The sequence below is a fragment of the Lutjanus erythropterus genome, chromosome 17 (assembly GCF_056507025.1).
Source record: "Lutjanus erythropterus isolate fLutEry1 chromosome 17, fLutEry1.hap2, whole genome shotgun sequence".
In the NCBI taxonomy this organism is placed as follows: Eukaryota; Metazoa; Chordata; class Actinopteri; order Lutjaniformes; family Lutjanidae; genus Lutjanus; species Lutjanus erythropterus.
The window spans coordinates 21,227,855-21,242,290 of NC_139333.1; the positions used below are offsets into that span (position 1 = coordinate 21,227,855).

At 40.1% G+C, this 14,436-nt stretch overlaps 1 protein-coding gene across 3 annotated transcripts in view; it reads left to right on the top strand.

Moving 5' to 3' along the window:
* dock1 (dedicator of cytokinesis 1) overlaps positions 1-14,436 on the top strand; it is a 260,399-nt gene that overhangs the window by 94,726 nt on the left and 151,237 nt on the right. For all 3 annotated transcript variants that reach the window (XM_084740732.1, XM_084740731.1, XM_084740733.1), the window contains exons 26-27: positions 3,026-3,153; positions 8,051-8,146. In XM_084740732.1, coding sequence (XP_084596858.1) covers positions 3,026-3,153; positions 8,051-8,146 — 224 coding nt within the window. The remainder of the gene's footprint in view (positions 1-3,025; positions 3,154-8,050; positions 8,147-14,436) is intronic.

Here is a 14,436-nt window from a genome sequence, read left to right on the forward strand (position 1 = left end):
TCATCATTTCAAGTGAAAAGACTTTAAGAAGAACTCATGTTAATAAGCTCTGAAGTGTTAAATACTAGAAATTGCAAGAGCTTCAGTTGTATTTCTACAAACGTTCTGCTTGGTCTTTATGCCTTTTTAGTTTCTTTCTCAAGTATTTCTTCACACAAACACACACTCTGACGGCACAGGAACTTAGTGTGTTGATCAGCATCATTTTATAATATAATTGTAATATAAGTAATAATATAAGTAATGATTTATAATTTGGACCTCATATGTGGCTGATATGCTGTCTTCATTGGAAGAGTTTCCTGCAATTATTTCTGCATTAGGATTATTAAAAGCAATTCAGAAGGAGTCCAGCGGCTATGAGAGATTTCCTAGAATGCTAGAAGAGAATCTTTGCTTAATTGGTGCACTAATCAATGCCCGAGTCATTAAGAATGAAATTTCAAATTCTGACGGAGTCTTTATTTGTTGAAATTTTAATTACTGTTTATTTAATTAAATTTCTTCAGCGCCCTTTTATTACAGAGCCTCATCATGGACTCTGCAGAGCTCTGACTTATTGCTTATGGTTAATTGCAGTGATACTGAAACAGCTGGAAAATATTCTCCTCAGTCAAAGATGCTGTTTTTTTTGTTGTTGTTGTTGTTGTTGGTGCATGTTGGGATTTAAACATCAGTTTATCATTTCTTCATCTCCTTTATAAAGGGGGTCAGAGAATGTGAAGCACTGATTGGATCCATGTCCAATACATCTGGGTGTTGTTTATGAAGAGGTCACAACAGTTCATGCTATTCATTACGCGTTACATCCTGCTCTTTATCTCCCGGCCTTGAGCAGTATCGACGAGTGCCAAAGCTTTACGTTTGCGTGTGTCCTGATGAATAATGAAGCTAAGATTTTATTTTGTCCCAGCTGATTGGCTTATTAAAACTGTAACATTATCTGTGAAGCGGAGAGATTGTATTGATTGTGAATGGAAATCCATCGCTGGGTGTTCATTTAGAGCGCCGGCGCCACAGCACATTATTATAAAGATTGTAATTTGAAAAGAACTGTTGTCCCTGCAGTTTGGTTGATTGCTGAAGGTTTAACTCAACGTGCTGCTCTTTTGTTCTCATACTTTTCTTTTAATATGACATTACAGTCGATACTCTACGAGAATGACTTAGTATCGTTGCACTGCATGTGGGCACAGAGATTTGTTTTATTTTTTTTACAGTTTTGTCTTTTCTTTTCCTTTCTTGCAGATGGGGTTATCAATTTTTCAAGGTGGACAGAAAACTGTTATGTGATTGCTTCCCTCTCCATAAATCTATAAAATACTCACTTAACCCCCTATCCAATACTTCCCGTCTTCTAAATTGAACCAACCTAACTCCAGTTTTTGTCCCCAGGCTTTAAATTTGACCCACACTCACAAATGCCACTGAGATTGGAATCGAAGGTTTAATAAAAAATATGATAATTTTGTGGCAGGCTGCCTCCACGAGAATACTCTCTGGCTTATCGCCGCTGTCCTCCATGTTCAATTGCCAACCAAATTATCTACCCTCTGCATATGGAAATTCACCTTTTGATGTTACCGTCAACGTCGGCCCAACTCTTTTGGTCGGGTTCAGTCGCGTGTTGAGTGGAATTTTAATTGTAACTGTTACTTTGACAGAGTTAGCAAGAAAGTTGTTGTTGTCTGCTGGCGTTGCTCGCTAATTTAGGTGCAAAGGGGACATAAAGTATGCAATATTCCACCACATGTACCAATTTTATAAAACTTATTCATGATTTATTTTTTCAGAATGTCAAAGTTTGACATTCACCGCGGCGCCACTGTTACCTACTGGGGCAGGAGGAGGTGAGGTGCAGAATTGGAGAGAGTTCAATTAAACCAATTTTTCATGCTAATTTTGAAATACTTAGATGAGTTGTCAGGTCACTAAGTCATTTGATAATTATTTTTTCTTACCTGACTCTTCAAAGGAGGAAAATCTGGAAAACATTCTGTGACATCCATATTACATACTACTTCATAAAAACTGGTCACTCACTGACCTTTATTTTGTTGATCATATTGTATTATAATTCTCACATTATAACCATTTTATAGTTTATCATGGTCACTGCTATAATGCATTATAAAATGGTTATAATGTATTACAGCTACAGTATGTTCTTTTGGGGGAACATTAACAAAAAACAAACAGTTGAAATTGTATTATTCAGTTTCTGTTAGGAGCAGTTAAAAACATTTTTACAACTTTTTAAATGTTCTTGCGTAGATTTATTTTTGTCACTTGTAATGTATTACACTGTAACTTATGATCACATTATAATGCATTAGAACAGCTAGTCTTTAATAAAAAATAGGAAAATAAAAATGACCACTAATTCTCAGTATCAACTGAAATGAAACAGTTTATTGTAATAATCTTTTTTTTGTTCAGCTGTATCGCCCACAAGTAATAATGATTATAGTGCATCATAAAATGGTTATAACCTATTACAACCACAAGCATTGTAATACACTATTATCCTTGCCAGAACAAAAGTCAGTGAATGATCAGAAATTATCAAATATCAGGATACTTGACCTTAAGTCATTATGAAGCGCTGTAGAATGTCTTATGATTTGATAATTGCTTTAAATGACTCTGAATATTTATGAGTGCTTTTATAACTCTAAGTGTACATTAGTATAAGCACAGTATAATGCATTATAAGTACATTTATAATGGATTATAGACATGGGCATCATAGAAAGCGTTACTGAAAATCTTCATGGTTCTGATCTTTCCTTTTGTTCCGACAGTCGTGCTGCTGTACTTTAACAACGCTCAGTTTAATTAATAGATTCATTGTGTGCATTGTTTTAATTTAATCCTCTGAGCTGCGAGGAAGCCATTAACAAGCTGCGTGCGTCCTCATCGAGAGCGTGTCGAGAGCATATGCTGCGCCGCCTTGTGCAATCCATCATCTGCTCCATGTGCCGAGCGCCGTTGTCAATATGTGTGCTTGGTGGCGTCCCCGCAGATTGCCGCGAGATCCTCCTGCCGCTGATGACGGACCAGCTGAAGTTCCACCTGGAGAAGCGGGAGGAGCCGAAGGCCTGCTGCCAGCTGCTCAGCGACATCCTGGAGGTGCTCTACAGGAAGGACGTGGTGAGGAACACAACTTTCTCCAGCTTTTATGTGCTTTTATTTCCCTCTGGGGCAAACGGCAGCATAACAGGGGGATCCAGGACTCCCTCCATAAATAAGAAGCACATTTCCACTGTGGTTATTTTACTGAATAGCTACTAATCAGTGTGCTGTTCTTAATTTATTTTATTGCCCCGCATGCCCTGAAAAGAGCACATTTTACGGCACTGTTAATTTACTAACCTGTAGAGTTGGTTGTGCTCTGTAATTCATTGCTCAGGGCAGCTCCAAGAACATGATGATGAGCTCAGCTTCAGCTCACAGTGTTTTTGAGTCCAGAGATAGTGATGTGGTGCACGTGATGATAGAAGTCAGTCACAGAGACAGTTATGTAGCCATCAGAGCTAATTATTTTTTTCAGTTGCGACTTATCTCTTCATTGTTTTTCCTCAATTATTTTGTTTGTAAAATAGCCACAACATTCCAATTACAAGTACCCATAACCCAAGGTGACCTCTTCAAATTGCTTTTTTTGTCTGACCAGCAGTCCAAACCCTGAAAAATTCAATTTACACAAAACATAAAACAGAGAAAGGCAGCTACTACAGCAAATTTTTCCTTAAATTTTTAAAGTGGGGTTGTTTCAGGTAAAGGGTCATTATCGATCAATCTGTCAGCGATTTTCTCAATAAGTTGTTTGGTCCATAAATGTAATAATGGCCTCCTCAGGTGTGTTGTTTTGTCCACAATAGTTGTGGAGGACTAAAGAAATATTAACATTTGAGAAACTGCAATCAGAGAATTTGGCGATTAATTTACTAGTTGACAACTAATCGATTGAATCGACTAAACGTTGCAGCTTTGATGAGGTTTTTTTTCCCATATAGAGTGTATTTCCTACAGTAGACAGTGGTCAGCATGTCCCCAGTTTGAAAAAGCAGCGGGAGTAACGGCGAAGGGAGCTAAGAAATGTACTCCTCTGGTAAGGGTCCGCAGCAAAATGTATTTCAGCCACCTTAAGAAAAAAATCAAGATCAGTTTCAGTGTGTGCTATATTTACACTGCTTTTCCTTTCTGGCAGACAGCCTTTAGCGACAGGAAACAGTTGTTATACAAGCCAAATATCACTCTCTCCAAACCAAAATGATCAATCAGTTAGTTTGCTTGTGGATTGAGGCGGCGGTGGACCACCAACTTCAGTGTTCTGTGAGGTAAAACTTACTGTTTTTGCCAAAGGAAACTGGTTAAGTGAGAGAGAGCGATATTCGGCTTACATAATGGCAGTTTCCTGTTTGAAAAGACTGCCTGTTGGCAAGGTGAAGTGGTTAGAATATTCTAAATATAGTGTGCACTTAAGCCGATAGATAGATTTTTCTCAGGTGGACCTTTTTTTAAAGTGGCAGAAAACATTTTGCTGTCCACAGCAGTACATTGCTTAGCCTTCACACAGATACTCCTGCAGCTTCTCCGAACATGACGTCTGCCAACCTCCATCTACTGCAGGTACTACACTAACTATAGATGAGTGCCTCATACAAACCCAGTCCAATATTCATCATTTTCTATAAATCATCTAATGAACAAATCGGTTTATTTAAATGCTGAAATGAATTCACTGGAGTCCCTCACTCACAGACCTCACATGCACACATTGTACTTATACACACACACAAAAACATTCAACAGCTTCACAAGTGTGTTTCATCCTCTTCCATGCCCAGACTCCCAATGTCCTCCCTCAGGGCCTCTCAGACTCCCCTCGCCATTGATCACCGTGGCCTGGCCTCCCACACTCTACTCTGCTAGGGATTATCCACCTCTCCCACTTGCTCAGCCTTTCACACTCCTCCTCCTCTCTCCGTGTCTCTGCTCCTGCTGCTTCTCCTCCCTGCCTCGCCCTCTCCATCACACCCGCACTGCTCACTCTCATAGACGTACATACACACAGAGATAAGGGAAGGAATAAGATAGGAAAGAAATCCACAGTGGATACTTCTGTCTACTCATGACATGTATTACACCAGCAAGGACTGGTTTGTAAAATTGATTAAATTATTGTTTAACTTAAAATTATGTTGCACTAAAATTTAAACTAGCTGAAAATGAAAAAAGATTAAATTTAAATTTGTCTTTAAACTTTAGTTTTACTCCAAAACACACTCACCAAAACTTTAAACTCAAATTTGAACTGTGATTTTAACTTTAAACTTACACTTGAGGAGGTTAAATTTTTAAAACTGTTAAACTGTTAAACTTTTTTTTTAAAAAAACTTTTAGCTAACTAGCAAAAAATCCAATGTTTTTCTTCATTCAATAGCTTGCAAAAAATAGAAGTTTTCTTTTTCAGATAGCGAGCAAACTATGTAACTTTTTAAAAACATTTTAGCTAGTTCTTTTTTAGATGTCAACAAATACAGATCAAATGGAACATTTTTCACCCCTTTTATACTTATTAGGTCCCAGCAGCCCTTGAGCTTATTCTAATTAGAATAAACAAGCGTCTCCATATTAATTAAAGTCTGTTTACCTTTGGTTTGTATAAATAAACTTTTCTTTTCTAAGCAGAAATTAATTTCAAATTGTGCAACACAACTCTGCCTAAGTTTAAATCTGGATTTACTCGTTTTACATCTAGTTTTTTCTAAACTCAGATTGTATTAAATTAAACCATGTTGGTGCAACCCAGACGTAGGATATAAGAGGTTTATCTCTCAGGAAAAGAGTGGGAGTCGTGGTTTTCTTGAACGCGTGTCACATTTGTGGCATTTGAATGCAATATCTGAAACTCCCTCTTCAAATAGTTTATTCTCCCCAGCATTCATCTGTGATTGTGTGATTGTTTGCGTATGTGCTCGGACTCGCGTGCACGAGTTCTTCAGTCGCAGAAAGAGCTGCGTAAATTATTGAAAGCTAAGATTAATGCAGCAGAGCTCCATCTGCTCGGAAGATTCCCCCCACAGACAGGTAAAACCACGAGAGCCCTATTCCCACTCAAACTCACTAATAAGCAAGACCAAGTAAAATTGGCCCACTTATGACACCGGCACAGCTGCCCCATGGGTGTTTTCCCTTCCGAAAAAAAAGCAGAGACTCGCTATGTATAAATCATTTTGGCTGCATCAGTCATATTTGTCAGGTCTCTCAGCACAAATTGCCTTCAAAGCATCTTTAGAGTTTCAAGTTTTCAAGAGCAGTGTTAACACTTTTCTTATCTACTGATGAAGACAAACAGATTATTCTTTACAAAACCTGTAAACAAGTCACATCTTCTACCACTTTGTTGTGGTTCCTTTTAGTTTGAATGATTTCTCAAAAACCTTTTAAGCAGACGTCAGTGAAATTCGAAAGAATCGAAAGTTGGTTTTTTGATGATCTATCACCACGTCTATTTCTTGATATTAAACAGGGATCCTCACTAAACTACTTGAACATTCTGGTCCATATCCTGTGGTGATGCATTCTTCTTATTTGTGCAGACAACTGCCCAAATGTACATGAAGAGCTTTGATGTCCTGCCTCTCACAATCTATAGGTTTCAAGGTTCTGCCTGGAGACGTCGATTTGCACTTTCGACTCTCAAAATATATTATTTATATAAAATCCACCACTTTTTAAGTTAAAGTAGCCTCAGTAGCATGGTGTAATGTGTAGAGTGTAGTGCGATAAAATTTGCAACTAATGGTAAAACCTCCCTCTCCTCTTTTTTTTATGCCTTTAATGCTTTCAGAGCAACCTTAACGTGCAGCACGACTCAGTAAATATCTGTTCTGTCCGACTTCTTTATAGTCACTACTAGATTTAGTAGAAAAAGCAGGTTAAGAAGTAGACACTATTATGTAACAATAAAAAGTTTTCACAAGTTTTCTTTGAAATGTGAATTGTTAAAGGAGCAGTATGTAGCAATTGTCCATCCAAGAATGAGTACTGCAGTCCAGATAGTGAGCTGGAGTCATAGATGGCATATCAGATAGACTGAAGTCCTATTTAATGTGTGATCTAGGGTTGAAGTGAGTTTTTACAGGCTGCAGGAGCACCGGATGAGCTCTGAACATTGTAAACTGACAATAATAAGTGAAGTCCAGTCTTGCACTGTAAGTTGATCAGCTGTTTATAATTGTCAGTTGTCTGTCGGTGTAAACTTAAGCCTCTTATCCTGAAAACAAAAGCCCACTGCTCCAAAAATACACAGTCTATGGTTGTGTTGCGTTCAGTGACCACCTGTCTCACTGCCTGCCAGACTCCATTAACAAACTGCTCAATTTAACAGTTTTAAGTATCTGCTCCTTCAAAAAGATTATTAATGATTTCTCATGACTCATAAACAGACACTTACTCATTTAGTTAACAATCGGCATTAATTTTTAACTCTGATTAACATGAGATGGGTAAACAAATACATTTCAGGCCGGAATAGAAATTTCAAAGGAAGCGGCTGTAGCGTTGTTATCAGAGAAGTATTTCAACTTGAAAGTGTGTTACAGATTTCTCCTTTAAATTTTATTATTTAGCAACACAAGAAACTCAAGGTTTCATCTCAAAGTCAATGACACAATAAAAAAACAAAATAATGACTTGAAAAAATATTTTATTACATAATAGATCTCGTGTGTGCAGCATTTTTTGTTTGTATAAAATTAGTTTTTCCTTAAAACTTAAAGTGCATCTACTTTCCTTCTTCAGTAAAATAAATGTCAGCCATAAAATTGGCGTACATTGTCCTTGGCAATGAATGCAGCAGTCAACAGCAGTCCTTTTATAATTTTGATAAAATATAATTGTACTATCACTGTAGGCATTGTCACTGCCTGGTAAGGTATTGGACATTTGCTATATTTAGTATATTGTTAAATCCCTATTAAATGTAATTTTCTCCTTCCTTCCCTATGTTCATGTCTTTGTGTGTGTGTGTTTTCTGCAGGGTCCCACCCAGTGGCACGTTCAGATCATCATGGAGAAGCTGCTGAGGACTGTTAACAGGACAGTCATCTCCATGGGCCGCGACTCCCCGCACATTGTAAGTTTGTCTCGCTCTCTGCAGCTTTTAGCTGCACTCCCACGACTCGCTTTCCTCCAGTCTGTCTTTTTTTTTTTTTCCTTCTGGCTGTTACACACATACATACTCGTTCACTTGTGCACACACGCTCACACACTCCAATTTAGAGGTCCCTGTACCACAACTAGCTGTAACTCCCACAGGCCCACTGCAACTCCAATCCCATTCCAGAGCTATCATTAAAAGTAAAGTCTACCTCGGTGAAATGCTTTCACACCACCTCAATCTGAGAGCGGCTTTGATCTGCTCATATCGTTCTCCAGCCAGCTGTTTGTGTGTTTTGTTTTGCTGTGTCTTGTTTTTTTTTTTTTTAATAGATGTGTTTGCCTGTTTTTACGTCTGATTCCTCACTTATTAGAACATTTCTGATGCTCTGTGCTGTAATCTAATCAGTGCCCCCCCTCCTCCTCTGCTGTTAGCATCCTTCCCTCAATCACTTTCTTGGCAACAATTGCACTTATCAGTCAGCGTATAAATGTGCTGTGTGCCCGAGCTGTTTTCTTGAGTCCAGAAAGTCCAAATAAACATCAGTGTCTGTGTTGTGTGAGTCATGAATTTCAATTTCTGTGAGCTTAAAGCCAGTTCAGACCAAAGTTTCGTGCGTTCCATTGATTCTTGCACCGCATGTCACCTTTTTCTAGGTGGTTTTTAGGAGCACAAAAAGTTAAAATATCCTCAACTTTTAAGTGCAGTGTCACAATTCTTCAAATCCATGATTCGCCATTGTTAGACTATCTAGTCTTGAGTTGTAAAAATCAGCAGATCATTGGTGTTATGCCCTGACAGCTGTCATTCACATTTTGAAATTGTTTTAAAAGATAATCTGTATGGTACCAAGTGAGCTACGCTGTGTCGTCTTTGAAGTGTTTTTTTTTTCTTCAGACACACTGGACACCACAAGTAGGCGAGGATGGAGAGAAAACAAAAAATACTAGAACTGCAGATTCTGCCTTTTATTTCCATTATTCAAACTGAAAGCTCTTTTAAATCCATTTCCGATTTAGTATTGAAGTTGTGGCTCCCCTACAAAGCACAGAGTCATAGCGCTCATCAGTGTAATCATATTTGATGTCATATTTTTAAGTTACATAAACAGCTGACAGGGCAAAAAGTTGCAAAGTGTGGGTGCGCTTTAATTAATGTAAGTCTTTTACAAACTGTCAGTAATGGCAGAGTTTTGGACGGAGGAACGAAATGATCGCCTGCTTGAGGAAAAAGCCTTAAAATGTCAGTTTACTGCAAAACTGACAACTTGACTGCAAACCTTTTATCCCGCTCTGCTCGCATTCACCGTCACTCTGTGCTGCTCGCTCTCTCCAGTCAACAGACGCTCGATCCACACGCACCTGTTATGTTTTCGCCGTCTCGTCAGTGCTCGAAATGCAGCTATAAGAAAGTAACCCACAATCACCACACTCATTCATATTTTAAAACGCTACAAATTATATCCAGCTACAGAAAAAGCCTGGAAAGCCAGCGGTTAGAACAGAAGTACAAGAAAGTCGTTGCTATGGAGACGATACACCGTCTCATCCAGTCGCATTTGTGTAAACTGACACGTCGCAGACTGGTGCATTGTTGTTGCAAGTTTTAACTCGTCTCGTCTCAAATATTTGGTCTGAACTTGCCTTTAGACTCAGTCTGCTGCATCCTGTTGGTGCTGATATTAATCAGAGCAGCACGTAGCTTGTGATGTGACTTTCAAAGTGAGACTTGGGTAATAAACATATGTAGTTTTTATGCACAGTTTTATGATGGAGGCTCCTCTGGGGGCACTTAAAGGCTCTTTTACAGCCTACTTAAAAAGAGCCAAGTGATGAGAGAGACATTTTCTCTGGACTTCAGCTATGCACGGGAAAATGGAGAGTAGTATGATGCTGAATGATGATATTGATACTGTTAGTGCCTGGTGTAGCATCCTTTCTCCTCTTGTGTCACGTTATTTTTCGTGTGTGTGTGTGTGTGTGTGTGTGTGAGCATAGCACCCTCTCCGTCTGTGGAGCAGCAGGAAACGGAATCACCTGTTTAAATGGAAGCTTATCTGCTTTTATTACCAGTCACTGAGCCACACCAGCAGAGAGTGATTTAATAAAGCCAACAGTAGGCAGAGTTATCACGCACTAATCATCCTGTGTGTGTTTGTGAGTGTGTGTGTGTTATGTCATGGTGCTTTAATACGTCTGCCGCACTCATCCTTCGTCCCCTGTGTCCTCTTACTCTCTTCCTCGTTCCTGTCTTTCTCGCTCACGTTTCCGCTCCCTCTAAGTTGCAGTAAAGTGATTTTGTATTGCAGAGATTCCACCCCCCACCCCCAAACACACTAACGCACACACACACTTCTAAAGGTATTTCAGCAGTGCACCAAGCTAATCGCATAAATGTGGTGCCCTCTGTTGTGTAACCGATCGCCAGCGTGCATGGCACTACATAATGTAAAGCTAATGAAGCCGTGAGTTGAGCTGAGGCCTCCCTGCTGCCCGTTTCTCTCCCAGCCAGCTGCCTGGAGGGGGTCTAGGACTCCCACTTACTCTCCCCTCTCTAGCTCTCCAATCTATTCATTTTCATGCCAGGCATAGACTCTGCATCGCCCCGCCTGGCGCGTGGTCTGAGAGTTTGGAAAGTCGGATTTGGAAAAGATGTTAGAAGTTGTAGCAGCTGCCTCTGCAGCTCGCCCTCCACTCCTGACATTCTTCCCCTCTGTTATTTTTCACTGCAGTGGGGTTCTTCTGATCATGTGTACGCAACAAAAATATGAACTCTTTTGTTTTTGCTCCCATTTTTTGTGAGTTGAAGTAAAATATCTAAGGCTTCCTCTGTTCACACAAAATTTCTCTGAGGAATTTTTCACAAATTTAATAAAAAACATAAGTCAACACTTCCTCTTTGCCAACATAATCCATCACCTGACAGGTGAGGCATTTAGAGATGCTGATTGAACGGAATGATTATTGTCCAGGCGTGCCTCGGACTGGTCGCAATAAAAGGCAAATCTAAATTGTGAAGTTTTATCTTGCCAAAGAATTAGGCACTGAATGATGGCTATTTCACACAGGGCAAAGTCTTACCTTCTGAGGCAGCTGGATTTGAGAGATCACACAAGAGTCCATCTTGCCAGGTTTCAAGTAATCTGTTTGTGTCCACACCAAATGTGGTGCAGCCGATCAGCGTCAGGGACTACTGGCAGCTGCGGGCGTGGTTTTAGGTGTGACAATAGCGAGAAGCGTCCAAGGAAGCAACTCGTCTCGAAGAAACAGTGGCAGCCAGATACTGAAATGGCGTCAGTTATATCAGAACCAGAGAGTTTTTATCCATTGAAAGAAGAGCAAAGAACAGCACTGAAAATATGTTTTTGCTCTTCTCCCGAGTGGCCTTGGCAAGAGTTGAAGACCATGTAAGACGTGATCCGCAGATGGTTCATGCAGTCACCTTTTTTTTTAAAGTGCCTGCCCTTTTCCAAGCAGTTTCTAAGGATGACTTCCCAGATGGTTCTGTGTAACAACTCGGCCAACGAAAGCAATGAGTATTAGTCAACCAGAGGCAGAGGAGGGTATCCATCTGTCCCATTCTTGTGAACGTTATATCTCAAGAACCCCTCAATGGAACTTCTTCAAATTTGGTACAAACATCCACTTGAACTCAAGGATGGAGGTCAAGGTCACTGTGACCTCACATCCGTCTCTTTCTCGTGAACTTGATATTTAAGGAAAATCTGGATGAAGTTGCTCCAGAATTGGTACAAGCATCCATTTGGACTGAAGTATGAAGTAATCAGAATTCTGAGGTCAAAGGTCACTGTAACGTCACAAAGCCTGTCCTATTGATTAGGACAAAATTTCACACAAATGTCAAATGGGATAAAATGATGAAGTGATCACATTTTATATCTGAAACATCAACTTCACTGTGACATCATCATGTTCAGATCTTTATCAGACCTTTATAAAACTAGTCTCTAAGTGAAGACAGTATGTTTCTCACTGGAAATTATTGTATCATAAATGTCGATATATTCATTCAACAACCATCCAACTCATGAAAGATGGGAGTAAAACCAAGCGTTGCCTGTATATATTCGTTAAGTATATTTCAGATGCAGAACTTACCTACCACTGAAAGGTCGTCAACACTCACAATGCCACCACATGCAGGCCTCCTCTAAGTGCACCCTTTTCGGTGCACCCGTGCGGCCTAGGTGAAATTGCGTTCCCTTCTTCCAGCAGTGGTGGCTGAATGGCGCGAAAGCAGACCAGCCACCTTTCTGGTTAATGAAACCATTCTACCTGTGACCTCCTGTGGTCCTTGTTAAAATTATGTACTTAATATATGTGTGCTGTGGCTGCCCTCTTGCCTTACTTCGCTCCCTCACACACAGCTTGCTTTCATTGTCCCTTCTGACTCTTGCCTTTCGGCTGCTGCTGCCTCTATAGGTAGCTAGCCTCTGTACTTGACTGCCTTGACATTTCTAAGTACTTGCATAATATTTAGCCTCACTGTGCAGAGTGTCCTTTTACCCAGTGGGAGTTAGAGATCACATCAAAGCTTTGTCTTTCTGAAACAGCTCTTTTACACACTCACTATACATCATATAGTACTTGGGACAAAGCTGCATTCGATGCAGGTCCCTAAATCACTATAACAATCACTAAGGCCGGTGTGAATTTTGAACAGGTACGAGGCCCAGTTAGCGCCACTGGAAGTGTCGTCGCTTTCTAATGAGAGGACTGCTGCTGGGTACTGCTGCCTACTCTGCAGGCAGATTGCGCGCTGCTGCTCACACAACACTGCAGCCAACCGGCAGCCTTGTTCTTCTGAGTGGCAGCCTCTTACATTTAGATTTATGCATTAACGTTCTACTCTGTCTCCCGCCCCTCTCTTCTCTCTCCTCTCTCCTGGCGGCGGTGGACACAGAATGTTGATGAGAATGATCACAGTGACGGCTCGGGGGCGTCTGTTTTGTGGTGTGTGTTGTCACTGCAGTGCTACGCCTGTTAGCAACTTAGACACAGCATCGCCGCACATTTGCCTCGTTGGACATCCCAGCAGGCTGTGGCTTTGTATTCATGTCCACCCTCACACAGGTTGAGACAAGTCCTTGTGAATACATTTACATTAGGATGGTAGCAGAAACATTGTGTCAGTTCCTGCTGAAATTACTGAGTTCTACCTTTATGTCCTTGAATTACATTTCCTCTAGTTTTAAGCCTCTGGATGAGCCCTGCAGATACACATGGAAATGAATCTGCAGCTGGATAAATCAGTGTGTTACACACTTGCTGTCTTCAACCAAACCGATGAAACAAGCCTTTGTGTTTTTCTTAGTCTATCATGTTAGTCGTAATGACCTTTCTATATTTTGTTATGCATTGTCGACAAATACCTAAATGTCAATATAAATAATATAGTATACCTAAAAGACCTGAGGCTAAATTGAATATGTTTATAGATACTTTGCTTTTGCTTTTCCTTAAAGGAATAGGTTGGATTATTTGTTGTGGAGCTGAATGAGGTACTTATTGATAGCCAGTGTGTTAGTTACAGTAGATGGTGGATGACATGCCACCAGTTTGGAGAACTGTCCTTTTAAAACACGGAAGTCACTCAATAACATAAACAAACTAACAGTTTTAGGCTGCTGTAGACCAGCATCTCCTGTGTTCTTAGGTTTTTCTTCTTAGGTTAAAGTACTAATTTCGCTCATGGACTTTGGTCGGTTTGGAGAGAGCGATATTTGGCTTGCATAACAGTGGTTTCCTGTCAGAAAAGGCAGTCTGATGGCGAAGTATAGTGTAGTAAGCGTAGACTTAAACTGATATTGATTTTTTTTTTTTGGTGGACCTTTTTAAGTGGCTAAAATACCTTTTGATGCTGTCAGTTCATTGCTCAACTTCTGTGCTGGTTCCTCTGTTTCCTCAAACAGGAGGTCTGCAGACCACCATCTACTGCAGGTAATACACTGATTATAAGCATCTTATACAACCACATCAAATAATCCAAACTTTCCCTTTAATGTCGTCTAATTGAACTATTGAATCTTTTGTAGCTGCAGATTTGAGGACAAAAGGACAGCATTTTTCTATTATTGGTTATGCTTATTCTGATGATTTTCCTGCAGTGTGCAGAAGGAACTGGGTGTAAAGCTGCAGAGGAAGGACTATATGTTATTGATTGACAGTATGGGGCTGACCAGCTATAGGGGCTGGAGCTCGTTCTTTGCGGCATGCACTCAATGACCGAATATATTGCAACACAGC